Source organism: Emydura macquarii, unplaced genomic scaffold, assembly GCF_026122565.2.
Source record: "Emydura macquarii macquarii isolate MOO-44397 ecotype Brisbane River unplaced genomic scaffold, CSIRO-AGI_Emac_v2 contig_18, whole genome shotgun sequence".
NCBI classification, from domain to species: domain Eukaryota; kingdom Metazoa; phylum Chordata; order Testudines; family Chelidae; genus Emydura; species Emydura macquarii.
Genome location: NW_027130155.1, coordinates 11,713,963 through 11,730,786, shown reverse-complemented (window position 1 = coordinate 11,730,786; position 16,824 = coordinate 11,713,963). Strand labels below are relative to the sequence as shown.

Sequence of the window (16,824 nt, the reverse complement as noted above, 5' to 3'; positions counted from 1 at the left end):
CACTGATGTATTGTTAAAAACAATACTTGAGTTCCTCCTGGAAGGATTGTTTCTACTCTTCATTGTTGATTTTATTATTACTATCTATATTTCTTCTTGCTTCTGTCATTTAAAATGCTATCTTGTGTAACAGCCATGCTTGTATTGGCTTCTGATATACAAATTTGGGCTATTGCGTAGATGTCAAGGGAATTTTTTGATCATTCTGAAAAAGTGCCTGTTAACTTGTGCAACCAGTACAATATGTGCCTTACACAGAGTCATTTGGCTTCCATTTGTAAGTACCAAAAAAAAAAAAAAAGATTTTGATGCTGTTCAAATTAGTTTTGAATGAGGATACCTAAAATACTGAGAATAAATGCAATTTGACTAGCATTTCCACTAGTTGTTATGGAGTTAGAATCTCAATCAAAGATGTTATCTTTAAATGCAGTTAAAGATTACTCACAAGATAGCATATGTTTATGGCATAGGGCACTTAGTGTCTAACTCTATTCTCTTACTTGCAGAGGGAAAATTGGCTGCCCATCATGGGTCAAATGGCATTAGTTACCCTTTACTTGTTATCTTTAGTTATAATTCATTGGCCTGCTCTTGCTCCCACTACAGTCAATGTATGTATGTTTTGCTACTAATTTCAGTGACAGGGATTATAAAAGTGCCTTTAACACAAAACATCTGTAAAACTTCAGGGTTTGCATCTCCTGTTCCTGGCACCACTGTTAATCAGGACGGACTCTTCAGAAGTTAATGCTGCTATATTAGTGTAATACTAGTGTGGGAGGAAAATAATTGTTGAACTGATACTTATTGCCATTGTGGCCTTGGGAAAGTGTTGTGCTCTTAGTCCCAATTTTCCCAACTATAAAAATAGGGATAGCATCCATTACCTGCCTCATGGATCTGTTGTGAGGGATAACTAGCTAATGTTCGAGTGCTAAGGATGACTATTGTACATAGCATCATGTGTAGGTATTGATATATTACCTGGAAATTGTTTTACTTCATTAAAAATCACATAGATCAAATATTTTCAAGGCAATTGTCCATCAGACAGCACAATGAAATAATTAATTCCCTTTATTGTAAAGTTCCCATCTTTTCTTTTCAGAACTGTGTCTGCAAAGGTAAAAGCCACTGCTATTGTGATGGAATGAAAGGTAATAAGGTAAGAGATTAAATATGTTTCCCTCTCCTCTCCTTTCCAAGATAAACCATTAGTGCAAATTAATAAAATATTAATGATAGAGAGAATGAATTTATTGGGTGGTGGTACAAACAGATATTTCTGGTAAAAGATTCTCTGGACAACCCTAGAATCCCATGCACTGCTACGGAATGGGGACCAAGCAGCAGTTCTGTGGCTAAGCAGCAGTTCTGCAGAAAAAGGCTTGGGGATTTCAGTGGACAAGAAGCTGGATATGAGTCAACAGTGTGCCCCTATTGCCAAGAAGGCTAACAGTATATTGGGCTGCATTAGTAGGAGCATTGCCAGCAGATCAGGGGAAGTGATTATTCCCCTCTATTCGGCACTGGTAAGGCCACATCTGGAGTATTGTGTCCAGTTTTGGGCACCCCCACTACAGGAAGGATGTGGACAAATTGGAGAGAGTCGAGTGGAGGGCAATGAAAATTATTAGGGGGCTGGAGCACATGACTTATGAGGAGAGGCTGAGGGAACTGGGTTTGTTTAGTCTGCAGAAGAGAAGAGTGAGGGGGGATTTGATAGAAGCTTTCAACTACCTGAAGAGGGCTCCAGGGAGGATGGAGCTAGGCTGTTCAGTGGTGGCAGATGACAGAACAAGGAGCAGTGGTCTCATGTTTCAGTGAGGGAGGTCTAGGTTGGATATTAGGAAAAACATTTTCACTAGGAGGGTGCAAAGCACTGGAATAGATTACTTAGGGAGGTGGTGGAATCTCCATCTTTAGAGGTTTTTAAGGCCCTGCTTGACAAAACCCTGGCTGGGATGATTTACTAGGGGTTAGTCCTACTTTGAGCAGGGGGTTGGACTAAATGACCTCCTGAGGTCCCTTCCAACCCTAATATTCTATGATTCTATTATTCTAAGTTGGATTCACTACCTCACCTTCACCTCTCAGAATAACTGTACACAGAACTCTGTAGGAAGAATGTAAAAGTTTTAAAATAATTTCTATTTATTTAGTTGTTCAGATTTCTACAGTACTAAACAAAAGAGCACTTCTCCCAAACTCTAGGTGTTGTTGACAAACTGTTCAGATTAAACAGACTCCAGCAAGTAACTTTGTTTGCAATTTTATAGCTGTGTTGATCCCAGGATACATGTGGCATTTTGGGGATCACCCAGACCAGTAAGGGGTTCTGTCACCACCTGCCTTATAACTTTTGGGTGCCTTAATGCTATGCTGCTATGACTCAAAGCTCAAGCATCAGTAGCCAGCTTGCAAGCATGAATGTCTCAATGATGTCTTCCAGCAGCCTAGTTCTCCTTGGAGGGGGACCTCAACAATTTCTCCAGTCAAGACTCTTCCCATCTCCTTGAGTTCTTAACTACCAGACACTTGGACTTTTTCCACTTTGCCACCCCTGAAAGAGTAAAACCTGCCCCCAGTTGTCAGTTCACTTGGGCAGACACACTCCACATAGTTTGCACAACAGAGACCTGCTTGGGGTAAAACTAAACGAAAGGATTTAATAGAAAAATCAGAAATTCAAAGATGAAATAGTAAGGAAAAGCAAACACATACAAGTTACACAGAAAATAAAGATGCAATCTGAGGCTTTACACCTCTGTATTACACTAACTTTTATAATACCAGTTAGCTATTGCCTCTGAACAATTTCCAAGCATGCCTTCTGTCCTAGAGGGGATTCAGTGTTTCACAGACAGCAGCCTGCTTAGATGCTGGCCCTCAGTTTCTGGATAGCCTTCCCTCCAAACTTTATCACATTTTAACAGGGTTTTCAGGATATTTCCCCCCCTTTTCTCTCAGACGGGTTACATGGTTACACAGAGTGTGTGTGGGTGAGTGATGGGACTCCCTACTGCCTTAGTTTTCCAAGACTGGGGTTTTCTATTCACTTTGTGTCTTGTCATTAACTTTGATGTTCAACTGTTGTCTTTCTCTAGGTTGTACAATGGTAGGTGCTTGGAGTTATAGTAGTTTTCATGTAAAAAACTAGCCTGGGAAGCTTCTCTGCCTGATAGCTTCCCCACACTGCCACAAGGCTATGCTGCAGTTACAATTACAATGTTCTACACATATATGCATGCATAACCATAACCTATGTATCTCTCTTCATGGCCATCAAGATCAGAACATTACCAGCTCTCATAAAAGACCTTTTTTGACACATTTATATACAGTAACACTGTATACAAACCACTTGATTCAACTGCTTATTCTTTGGGGTTCAGCCTCCCTTTTCTCCTTTTCGGTGTTCTAGACCCTGATTATCACAATATGAGATAGACAAGGTAGGTGAGGTAATATCTTTTTATTAGAGCAACTGCTGTTGATGGAAGGTACAAGTTTCGAGCGACATAAGGGTGGCTACTAGTGCATTCCTGGAATACTGAACAGCGTGAGCCAGCCCCTGTCTGCGTGACATGGCCCCACCGTGTGACCTCGCATGCACCGTCTGCCAGCATATCCAGCGAAGCGTGTTCTTCAAAATGACATCTCTGTCAGATACCAGACAAAACCATGTCCGGTTTTGTTCCCATATTGTATGGGACAAACCATTGAAAAAATGGATCCTCCAGTTTGAAACTGGTATGAGCAGCTTCCCTAAGATACACAGAGCTCTTCTTCAGGTCTGGGTTTCTTCCTGTTGTGTAGTTTCCATTTTAAATGTTTAAATGTTCCATTTTAAATGTTTAAATGTTTCATTTCCATTAGTTGTTTGTGGTTGTGTTGGAGCTATGTTGGTCCCAGGATATGAGAGAACACTGTGGGTGAGGTAATATCTTTTATTGGACCAACTTCTGTTGGTAGAAGGTACAGCTATTGAGCTATGCAGAACTCTTTAAGTACCCACCGATAAAACTACCCTGACAGCAACATAAATAGAACAAAGATCCTCATTTAGTCCAGCCCTTCTGGGGTTAGGAAGTCCAACAGGACCTTTTCTGGGCATTGTTTAGCTCCAGCTCGGGGTTGATGCCTTGATACCAGTGGCTGGCAGGTGAATGTGGGCCCACCCACTATACCAGCTTCTGGCCCAGGGATCCTATAGCCCAGCAGTCCAGGTCGGCTCAGTCCCCATCCCTATTCCTATTTCCCCGGGCTCCTTACCCAGCCTCTCTCTCTTCCCTTGACTGTTTCTAGATTTACCACAGGAGCCTGCTGTACTCCCTGGGGCTACTTTACCCTCTTCTAGCCTCTTGCTAGACCAGGGGGTTCTCAAACTGAGGGTTGTGACACCTCGGGGATCACAAGGTTATTATGAGGGGGTTGTGAGCTGTCAGCCCTAACTCATGCCAGGGCTCCAACTGTCAGCCCTGCGCATGGCTGGCAGCCAGAGCCCTTCAGAGCTGAGTGGCCAGAGAGCAGTGGCTACTGGTCGGGTGCCCAGCTCTGAAAGCAGCACCATTGCCAGCAGCAGCACAGATGTAAGGATGGCACAGCATGGCATGGTGGGGAGGGAAGGGGAATCGTCACAACCTGAAATATTTTCAAAGGGGGTCCTAGGAAAAAAATTTGAGAACCCCTGTGCTAGACTCTTTACTCCAGGGCAGGATTTCAGGGCTTACTCTCTCCCTAGACTTCCTTCTTGTCTCCGACAACCTCCCTTATTCCAGGAAGTTGAATGAAGCCTCCTTCCCCTACAGCCCCCATTCTTCTTTCAGCTTCTTGACTTTATAGTGCTGTCCCAGCCCTTCCCCAGCTGGGCTTCACTCTGTCTTAATTAACCCTGGCCATCCCTTTCAGAGGGAGGCCAGGTAATCTAATTTGCTTCTCAGGGCTTCATTAATCCTATCAGGGTTGGTATGGGATTCAAATCGCATCACACACCACCAATAAAATCATCTCCAGAGTTCCCCGTCTCCACTCCCCAGTCTTATCTAGCTCTCAGCAGCTCCAGGAAGAAAGATAGGCCTTACAGCATGCACTGGATATTAACTCCATACAGTTTGCACAACTTACTGGGGGGGTAAAAATAAACCATTTATTTAATTGAAAAATCATAGATTCCATGCTTGAATAATAAGAGCATAGCAGTAGAAATGTACAACTGAGAACCTGACAAGAATGGTGATAGTGATTGTGAAATGCTCAAGGAGATTAGAGAGGCTACAAAAACCAGAAAACCCATTAATAATGGGGGATTTCCACTATCCCCTTTTTGGCTGGGTACGTGTCACTTCAGGATGGGATGCAGAGTTAAAATTTCTAGACACCATTGATGACTGCTTCTTGGAGCAGCTAATCCTGGAAACCACAAGGAGAGATGCTGTTTGTGATTTAGTCATAAGTGATGCACAGGATCTGTTCCAAGAGGTGAATATCACTGAACCATTCATAATAGCAACCATAATGTAATTAAATTTAACATCCTTGCAGTGGGGGAAATACCAAAGAGATCCACCACAGTAGCATTGCACTCTAAAAAGGGGATCTATATAAAAAGGAGGCTACTTAAACGGTAATTTAAAGGAACAGTCTTGAGTGAAATGCCTGCAAGCTGCATGGAAACTATTTTAAAAACACTGTAACAGTGGCTCAAGCTATATGTATAGCCCAAATTTAAAAAAAACAGTAAGAGGATGAAAAAACCCCCACTGTAGCTAACCAGAGTAAAAGAGTCAATGAGAGGCAAAAAGACATCTTAAAAGTTGGAAGTCAAATCCTACTGAGGAAAATAGAAAGGAACAAATTCTTGCAAATCAAGTAGAAAAGTATAATTTTGTAGACCAACAAAAAAATTGAAAAGCAATTAGCAAAAGACAAAAACTAACAGCAAAAGGTTTTGTTAAATACATCAGAAGCAGGAAACTTGCCAAACGATCAGTGGAGCTACTGAACAATTGAGATGCTAAAAGAGCACTGAAGGAAGATAAGGCCATTGAGGAGAAGCTAAATGAACTCTTTTCATTAGTCTTCACTGCAGAGGAGATGAGGGAGATTCCCACATCTGAGCCATTATTTTTAGGTAACAAATCTGAGGAACTGTCCCAGACTGAGATTTCAGTAGAGGTGGTTTTGGAACAAATTGATAGATTAAACAATATTTAGTCACCAGGATTAGATGGTATCCACCTAAGAGTTCTGAAGGATCTCAAATATGAAATTGCTGAACTTGGTCCTTCACAAAAGGCTCTTAAGCAAAGTAGGCAGTCATGGAATAAGAGGGAAGGTCATTTCATGGATCAGTAACCTCTTAAAAGATAGGAAACAAAGGATAGGAAAAATTGTCAGTTTTCACAGTGGGGAGAGATCTCCCAAGATCTGTACTGGAAACAGTGCTGTACCAGTGATGGGAAAAGGGGTAAGCTGTGAGGTGGCAAAATTACTCGATAGTTATGTCCAAAGCTGACTTCAGAAAGTTACAAAGCAATCTCACAAAACTTGGTGACTGGGCAACAAAATGGCCAATGAAATTCAGTATTGATATATACAAAGTAATGCACATTGGAAAACATAGTCCCAACTATACATACAAAATGATAGGGTCGAAATTAGCTGTTGCCTCTAAAGAAAGAGATCGTGGAGACGTTGTGGTAGTTTTGAAACATCTGCTCAGTGTACAGCAGCAGTTAAAAAAATTACAAAATGTTAGGAACCATTAGGAAAGAGAGAGATAATAAGACAGAAAAAATATATATAAATCCATGGTACTCCCACACCTGGAATACTGCATGTAGCTCTTATGACCACAGAGTATTGTAGTCAAAAAAGATATATTAGAATTGGAAAAGCTGCATAGAAGGGCAGTATAGTGTTTCTATATAAGGAGAGATTAAAAAGATTGGGATGGTTCGTCTCAGATGACTAAGGGAGAATAAGATAGAGAGCTATAAAATCATGAATGGTGTTGAGAAAGTGAATAAGGAAGTATTATTTACCCCCTTCACATAACACAAGATCCAAACATCACCAATGAAATTAATAGGCAATATGATTAAAACAAACATAGAGAAATACTTCTTCACACAACACTCAGTTAACTTGTGGAACTTGTTTCCAGGGTATGTTGTGAGGGCCAAAAATATAAGTGGGTTCAAAAAAGAATTAGATAAGTTCATGGAGGATAGGTCCATCAATGGCTATTAGCCAAGATGGTCAGGGATGCAAGCCCATGCTTTGGATGTCCTTAAACCTCTGAATGCTAGAAGCTGGGATTTGATGACAGGGGATGGATCTATCAATAATTGCCTTGTTCTGTTCATTCCCTCTGAAGCAGCTGGCAATGACCACTGTCAGAAGACAGGACACTGGGCTAAATGAACCATTTGTCTGATCCAGTATGGCTGTTTTTAGGGCATTGTGGTTCCAGCAGAGACTCAGACTAGCCACCTGAGCTCAAGCCCATCCAACCCCTTAGACTTGAATTCATATGGCTAGGACCAATCTCTTCTAGAGCTACAGTGTCCATGCTGCTATTTTTAGTGCACTAGCTAGAGCCAAGCTAGTATGAGTCTGTCTCCGTAGGCTGTGTGACTCACTCCTAGCTTTAATATAGACATATCCTTAGATAGATCTGAGTTATATGAATGCCAAGAGTTAAGTTGTATCTCTTTTTGCTTGTAAAAGAAAAGCAACCTAATCACAAATGAGTTCCAGAGGGGTCGTCATGTCAGTCTACTAACTAAAATGTTAGTCTTTAAGGTGCCACAGGACTCTCGTTGTTTTGCTAATCACAAATGAGTGCAGCATTGTAAGGAAATCCTGGGTAGAGTTTAGACTGCTTCTACATACTGTGGTGATTGGCATAGTGAAATGACATATATAGGCCCAGCTGGGTAACATTTCAGAGCATGAATAACTTTACATACCTGCAAAAACAACAAGAGTCCTGTAGCACTTTAAAGACTAACAAATTAAATTTCTGTAGACATAAGCTTTCGTGGGCTGCAACCCACTTCGTCAGATACATTCCTGAGTAGTCCCATTGGTCCATAAGGTACTCAGGTGCATAACTGTTTGGAGAAACAGGACTGTAAAAAATCAGTCAAATCAGACTCCTATAATGGCCTTTAATGTATGTCATTTTACAGTACAATGTCTACAGCAAGCTGGTTTTAATGAAAAATCTCCTAAAATAGCTAGTGAGAAGTTCTTTACTTATAAATATATTTTTTCAGGCTGTGCTGTCCAAGCCCCACCCCCTCAAAAAATAAAACAAAATAAAAAAATCAACCAAGATTCAGGTACTGTTTTCTCTCACTAAAATCCTGAAATGAACATTTTTCATGTTTTTAATTGGTCTGACATAACTTTGACTTTATCAAGATAAATAAGGGCCATTTTGAGAAAAGTGAGAATAAATAACACAAACCACCCATTAAAAGAAAAAAAGTAATAATAATTAATTAGTAATTAATGCTAATTATTAATAATTAATGCTAACTTCTCTGAATTAATTGTCTGTTGATTCAGCTGCACACTAAGTAGCTAATTATTAAGTGATTTGCATTGATCACATTTCTGAATATCCTCACTCGTGAGCAACGAAGGGTCAGCATAATCCAATAATTCAACATGCTTCAAAAATGGTAGAATGTTAAAAGAACCTTCCAAGATCACAGCTGATCTATGTCAGCTCCCCAATGCAAGATAAAGATAAATTCAGGATAAAGCCAATCACACTACATAAAAATAAGCAATGTTCTCAACAGATAAGGCTACTACTCATTATGTTAAGAACCAGGCTGTTGACGGTCTTGCCTAATGGTCAGCACAAGAGGCTTGCCTAGTGGTTGGAGTAGAGGTGACCAGGTGTATTGGCCAGAGCCAGTTCAGAAGCTGAGTTATCAAGTCTAGGGAGGGAGCCGGAGCCAGAGCCAAGAACTAGGAATCAGGAGCCAAGGTTCAAGGCAGAGGGCAGGGAACACTATTGAGTAGCCAGATACTATCCTAATACCCTGCTTCAAAGTATAAGGATGTGTCTGCTGGAGTCTTTAGCCAGTCAGGGGGGCAGGTTCATTAGGTGAATCAACTGAGGGCAATAAGCTGTGTCTGAGGTCAGCTGTGCATCCCTGACACAATAGCCAGGACCAGGCCTATAACTTGCTTCTGCAGCAAGATCTTCAAGCATAACGAAAAAAGATAAGATCCTTAAAATTCTCCATATGCGTTAGTATTATACACCATCCAGTGGCCGATCTTGGTAGTGCATGATGATCTCTTTTCTCCTATCTTCCTTGAAATTTGTTGAATGTGACTCTTGTTGTTTGCAGTGTTGTAGCCATATTGAACCCAGAATATTAGAGACACAAGGTGGGTGATGCAATATCTTTTATTGGACCAATTTCAATTGGAGAAAGAGACAAGCTTTTCATCTTATGCAGATCTGAAAAAGAGGTCTGTATAAGCTTGAAAACTTGTCTCTATCATCAACAGAAGTTGGTCCAGTAAAAGATACCATGTCACCCACCTTGTCTCATGAATGCAACCAGACTACTCATTATGATTTAAAAAAACTACAGGTATTTTATAACACATTCTATATCTCTTGGATTTGGCTCAGCTATTCAGGAGTTATTCCAGATGATAATTGGCCTTCTTTGTTTGTTTGTTTGTTTTAATTTTGATGCATTTCAGAGGCCACTTAAAAATCTATATTTGTTTTTAAAGGAGTGGGTAGGTTAAGAGATATCCACTTGTCCATGGCCAAAACATTTACTTCATTTCCCTCATTTTGTACTCTTCCTATATGTAAATCTAATAACACGATGACCAGGACTTGTCAAGGCTGGAGGTAGGCGATGCTTTAAAACAAAATGATCTAACCCAATGGTCCCATGAGTCTATAATGTGTACAGAAAACTCCTGGCTGAACACAGAGCTCCAAAGAGTTCCAGCACTCTATTGCAGCAGCCGTTTTGAATCTTTGTGCTAGTTCTACACCAGCTCAAGAGATGGCCCTTTCCACAGGGCAATGGAGAATTAGGCCACATAGTTTTAAAATATTTGACATGGTCAGCTGTAGATGACAGAGGACATTCACTGAGCCCAACCTCCAGCCCAAGCTACAATGTCTACACAGCTACTTTCAGTGCTGTAGCATGAGTCCCATGAGCCCGAGTCTGTCAGGCTGGGCTCGGAGACTCGTTGCTGCTCACTGTGTAGATGTATCCAAAGAGACCAAGTGTTTCAGATCAAGAATTTATTAAATAGTTCTACTCGGCCAAAATAAATCCTCCAAGCCTCCTTTAAAAACCACTGATTTTAACTCTGTATCTGGTTCTGAAGGTATCAGCCACTGCAGACAACCTGCTCTCATGAAAAGTGGTATTGAAAAGGAACTGGCTGGGAGTATTTTTACATGCATATCTAAGTTTCTTTGACTTTCTTTTACCTACGGTCTGGCAGTCTCGTATTGTATGACAGTGAATGGCCTCTGTCATCTACAGCTGACCATGTCAAATATTTTAAAACTATGTGGCCTAATTCTCCATTGCCCTGTGGAAAGGGCCATCTCTTGAGCTGGTGTAAAACTAGCACAAAGGCTCAAAACTGCTGCTGCAATAGAATGCTGGAACTCTTTGGAGCTCTGTGTTCAGCCAATAGTTTTCTGTAAACATTATAGACTCATGGGACCATTGGGTTAGAGGGAACTGCAAGAGTCATCTGGTCTAAGCCCCTGCCAAGATGCAGAATTTGTTGTGATTAAAACCACCCAAGACAGATGGCTATCCAGCCTCCTTTTGAAAACCTCCAATGAACAAGCTTCCACAACCTCCCTAGGCAGTCTCTGTTCCATTGTCCTTCTGGTTTTACAGTTAGGAAGTTTTTCCTGAGATTTAATCTAAATCTGTTATGCTGTAGTTTGAACCCATTGCCTCTTGTCCTGCCCTCCATCTTTTTTATGGCAGCCTTTCAAGTATTTGAAGACCACTATCATGCCCCCCCTCAATCTCCTCTTTTCCCAACTAAACATACCCAGTTCCTTCAGCCTTTGTTCATATGGCTTGCATTCCATCCCTTTGGTCATCTTTGTTGCTTGCCTCTGGATCCTTTCCAGTTTCTCTACGTCCTTTCTATACATTGGTGACCAAAAGTGAACACAGTACTCCAGAGTAGAGCAGTACTATCACCTCCTGTGATTTGCATGCTATGCCTGTTAGGGTCTGCTTCACAACCCCAGCATATTCAACAGAGAAAGGGAGTGTAATTTAGTCCCTGTTATTCTGCTCATGTGTGTTTTAGTTTCCTGTGTTTCCTGTTCATGGATTAGTTGTGTGAACATGGCCTTAGGCTAATCTGAAAGTTTTTCAGTCAAAAGTTGCATTTAAACCAGCTATATAGCTTAATCTATGTGACTTGGAACAATAAAAAGTCACTTCTTAATGCAAACAGCTACTTTACCTAAACAGCTACATTATATTTCACTGTAACTTTTTCTTTACATGGGTTGCATATGGGGATGGAGTGGTGTGGAATGGTTTGCCAGCCCAATTACACAGCAGCAGCCATCACTTCTGCTAGCTGGGACTTTGGAGTTTTTCAGTAGGATCAGAATTCTGGGGCTAGTGGAGGCTAAGTAAATGATAGAGGTGTTAGCAAGAAAGTTGTGTCAGCTGCATTATTAAAACCACATCTTCTGCCAGCTAATCTATGTGCTTTACAATAAGATGAAACACAGTGGTACAGATTCTGTTACCCATGCTTATATTAAATAGCACCTGTAGTCCCATTGACTTCAGTGGGACTACTCATAGAGCATAATTTTGCACAGAGATGGGCAAATAAAAGCTAAGAGGTACCCCAAATAATTAGTATCGCTAAATAAATTATACAGGGATGGTTCTAAGGGCTTCTTTGTTATGATTTTTACAGGGTGAAAAAGGATTTCCTGGGGCTCAAGGTCGACCTGGTGAGATGGGTTTCCCTGGGCCTGAAGGACCTCCAGGGTCAGAGGGACCCAAGGTAGGTTGCTGATCTGTGTGTACGTGTGTATACAAAAGTTGTTTCACAGTTCACAATTTTGCTCAGGAATGTTGTAAGATGTACTCAATCAGGATTTAAAGAGTTGCTACTTGGCTAAGTACTGAAAGTAATTGAGATGAACACAGGGATAATCTGCTGCCTGATGGCTAGCACTAGAGCCTATGGGCCATATTTTAGAGGTGAGGAATGAGAGTAAATTAGCTATATAATTATGTCTTATTCTGTTCTCCCTCCCCTTGCTTGTTACATTGACCTCCACTCCTTCGAAGACTTAATTTACTTAGCCTCACTTAGGGCTAGCATTCACTAGAAAATTAGATCAACCCAGCTACATTGCTCAGGGGTGTCAAGGGTGTGACATAGTTAAGCCAACCTAAGTCTTCATGTAGATAGTACTAAGTCAATAGAATAATTCTTCTAGCTACCGCCTCTTGGGGACGTGGATTACCTACTCTAACAGGAGGACCCCTCCCATCAGCAATGGTAGTGTCTACACAGAAGTGCTACAGCGGCTCAGCTGCAGCATTTTAAGAATAGATAAGCCCATAGACTCACCCACTGACTGCACCAATGTGTCCTTTACACGAGTGGTGTATGCACCTCCCTTCGGGAAATTTAGCCCCCCTTCTGCCCAAGGCCCCAACCTCCATTCTGCCCCTTCTGCCTCCACTCCACCCTTCCCCTCTGCTCTCGCAGGCCAGTGCCCGGCCCTGCCCCAAACCCCAGCTGGTGCCCAGCCCTGCCCCATCCTGAACTCTGACCGGCAGTGTGGTGTGGGGATTTGGGGGAAGCGGCGGAGCAGGGACAGGAGGGAGTGGGACCACCATGGCCCTGGCAGCGGGGAAGCAGCAACTGCGCCAGGGGGGTGTTAGCTTCCCCTGGCCTATTACACCCACCACCCGTGGTCATTTACATGTCCCCACTGCATATATCACCTCTGAATTTGGTGTGCTGAGGACACGTCTCCACTGCAAAAAAAAACAAAAACCCCACAGCAGCATGTCTCAGAGCCTGGTCAACTGATTCCGATTCATGGGGCTCACCTCTGGGCATAGCAGTGTAGATATTCCTGCTTAGGCTGGAGCCCAGGCCTTGAAACCCTGCAACAGAGGAGAGTCTCAGAGCCCAGACTCCAGCCCGAGTGGGAATGCCTATGCTGCTATTTTTAGACCCATGGTATGAGCCCTCAGACCCCAACTCTGTTGACCTGGATTTTGAGACTTGCTGCCACTGGGGTCTTTTTGCAGTGTAGACATATCCTAGGTGTAACAGAGGGATAAGGCTGGGCAAAAAATTTCCATCAAAACCTTTTTGATGGATTTTTTTTTTGGGGTGGGGGGGGGGAGCAATAAGTGTCTACTTTCTATAGAAATCTTTAACTTTTCTGCTGAGATCTTTGGTATTTGAGTTTTTGGCAGAAAACTCAAAAATATCTGGAAAATTTCAAGGGCAATGAAAGAGATTTTTTTGTTTTTTATCAAAACTTTACGAGGGGAATTTTCTTTTTTTTTTTTTTGGATCGGTTACATTGAGGCAGCTTGAGTAACATTTATGCCAATGGGCAAGAAGAGAGGGATGTAGCAAAACAACTAACAGGAATCTGCCATAATGTCTGTGTTGAAGTAGATCAGCTCCTACTGGGACTTGCACCTTTTTCCAGCTCCTCATTGTATCAGTTCAGTTTACACAACATTAAGAGATTTAAAGAGATATAGAAGAAGCCCTGACTGTATGGGAAGCTATAACAGCATGATGGCTGTCATAGGTCCAGTCAAGCTCCCTCTGTTGGACACTCACCAGGCAGTTGAGAGGGGATCCTGCTGCAGGATCCTGTGGGTGTTTAAGCTTCTAGAGTCTGAACAGAGCCCACTGTTCCTATCTTGAGGCTCTGGACGCACTCTTGGGGTACAGATCATTTTGTCTAGCACACCATCCTGAGAGATGCAGCCTACTGCTAAGCCCCTGGAATCAGTGCTAACCACTCAGACTCCCTCATAACTTAAAAACACCCTTTGCCACAGCTCCAGCCCTGAGGAGTTCTGAGCCCACAGTTTACAGCTTCAGGGGATACCTGGTAGGTGTTACACATACAACACACAGAAACTTGGCACAGGATTCTAACACCATTGCACTTTACTTAACTGCATGAGAAATACACAGTTCTATACAAAAACAATAAACCCAACAATAAATCCTCAGTTTCCTCAGCACTCCAGTACATTCCTCAGTGGTCTTAGTGATCTAGGGCATCCGGGATCTTTCTGCCACAGTGCATGGTTTGTGTTCTGAAACGTGGAACCTTCTCTCCCCAACTAGGCTTCTCTGACCTTGGCTGGTCCATCCCCTTCCTCTCTCCTGCTCAAAGCTTCCTTTGTGGCCCTGTGAGTCTCTAGTTTTATATGTCCCACCACCACTACGTGAAACAGACAAGCTGGAGGAAGTGGCTTTTTCCAGCCCCAGCAACCTCCTTACCATATTTATTGATGGGTCACAGTGCAGTCATTAAAGTTAAGTACTCTCCATTGTCCTTAGTTTGGTGTGTACCTGCTACAGATCCTGTCAGTCCATGGTGGACACACATAGGCATCGAGGCATTGATTCCATGATACAATAATTTTCATAATAACAACTTCACAGTAATAACCAGAATTTATTAATTGTATGGACACATTCCCCAAATAATTACAACAGCATCTAACTTTCATCCCCTTACACATCACTTCCGAATTTTGCCCTCCCTATTTACAGTTGGCATTATTGCAGCCAGTCATTTAACCAGATTGTTTTTCTATGTAATATTTTAATTTTATTTTCAATGCCATAGAGCAATGTGAGTGTAAAGAACATCCATAGAGAACAAACACAATAACAGTGAGCCACAGATTGTGATGTGGAGTAGTTTCTTAACCATTTGCTAAAACCAAACTGGTGCTGGAACAAATAATAAAACAAAATAAGGGGGGGCAGGAGAAGAAGAAAGCCTCTTAAATGAACTTTTCTCATTGATTCATAGGAACTATCAAGCTGCGTAGGGATTTGCACTGTGTCTTGGAACAGCAGAAAGAATAAATATTTACAGTTATTTAATTAATTTATTACAAATTCATTTTATTCAACTGTGTCTCACACAAAGAGTTCTGTTGTCAACAGTAAATCACCTCCTCAAACAACAAAGTACTTTGTGTGTAAATAAATCCTGCTTGTATCAGCATTTTGTTTGGATTCTGTTTCAATATTTGGTGTAAATCCATGATGTGTTTACAGTGATGTTGCAGAGATGATACATATATTAGCTATTTTGTTCAACTGGTCAAAAAATGTTAAGTGGAACATTTCCCCTTTGATAAAAGTACATGTGACTCAAAAGTATAAATGTTAACTCCAGTAGAAATGTATGTGAAGAAGGATGGTCCTATCCAATATGGACCTCTCCACTATTATGCAATTCTTTGCTACTTCCTTGGCGGACTGTTGTAATACATTCTGCTTACTTATACTCTAAGGCCTCAAAATCATGTATAATATATGTACTCCAGTATTCTAGACTCTGCAGTCTTTCCGTTCCCTTTTGGGTGCAATTGAAGATGCTGGTTATTGTCTATAAAGTCTTGAATGACTTGAGACTTAACTCTATCAGTGACCGCCTCCCCAGATATCACTGTTGGTTTTTGGTGGATTTTTTTGTGCTTGTAATGAGATAAATACTTTCTGAATAACTAGAGGATAGCAGAGGCTGGGATTTGTGCCGATTTTTGTTCGTGCATGGATGTGAACAATATAAATAAACAAAATAAATGAGTTATATGTTCTGATCTTGGCATTAAAATATCGCACAAAGATTTAATGCATGTTGTTTTCTGTTTGGTGTTTAGGGTTCTCCAGGGCTTATAGGTTTAGTCGGACCCAAAGGTGAAAGGGTAAGTATGTATTTAAGCAAACTTGTAATGTATTATGTATCATGTTTATTATTAAAGTAATATAATAACTGCCTTTTCTATAAAATCAAATAAAAACACCACTTTATGTTACTTTATCTTTGAAAGATGTGACACAAAACTCAATTTTTTTTTTTTTTTTTAGAACTGTAGATGCTGTTTTTTAATTTGCTGTGTTGCATATTTGAGATTCATGCATGTGTTTATGAAGTATTGGCCTGTATTATGTAGGAGTCAGACTAAAAGATCATAATGTTCTCTTCTGACCTTAAAATCTATTAATTTATTTGTAACAGTTTACAGTTATTCATGGTGTGCCAATGGAATAGTTAAGTAAAGCGTAGTAATCAAATGAAAATCTCCTGATAGATTATCTTCTGTTAATGCTTATTGTTCCTACAAATGGAGTAAAAAATATGTTGAATGTTTTTCCTGTTAATTTGTTTTACTCTTTCTCTGTTTCTTTTTTGTATTGTTAGGGAATGCCAGGATTACCTGGTTTTTCAGGTCTCCCAGGTCTTCCAGTAAGTAAAATAAAAGTAGATAAACCAAGTCCTTGACGTATATAGCATTTCAGTATTCTTGGACCCAATGTCACTGTTAGCATTGTTTCTATCAATTAACCTAGAGGGAGGGAACAATCTTGGTATCAGCAATTCTTATTCAACATAATGGTTTAAGAACAAATTGTAATCTGGTCAGCCTTGTGTAATGCTATATCCATGTAAACTATGTCAGTATTGTTACAGGAGAATATAAATGTTCAATAACAAGACTGTGTCAATTTTGAACT

The 16,824-nt window shown here is 41.0% G+C and overlaps 1 protein-coding gene across 2 annotated transcripts in view; it reads left to right on the top strand.

The window, feature by feature from the left end:
* Window positions 1–16,824, top strand: part of COL4A3 (collagen type IV alpha 3 chain) — a 106,522-nt gene that overhangs the window by 21,752 nt on the left and 67,946 nt on the right. For both annotated transcript variants that reach the window (XM_067561297.1, XM_067561224.1), the window contains exons 2-5: window positions 1,112–1,168; window positions 11,986–12,075; window positions 15,969–16,013; window positions 16,511–16,555. In XM_067561297.1, coding sequence (XP_067417398.1) covers window positions 1,154–1,168; window positions 11,986–12,075; window positions 15,969–16,013; window positions 16,511–16,555 — 195 coding nt within the window. In that variant the 5' untranslated portion in view covers window positions 1,112–1,153. The remainder of the gene's footprint in view (window positions 1–1,111; window positions 1,169–11,985; window positions 12,076–15,968; window positions 16,014–16,510; window positions 16,556–16,824) is intronic.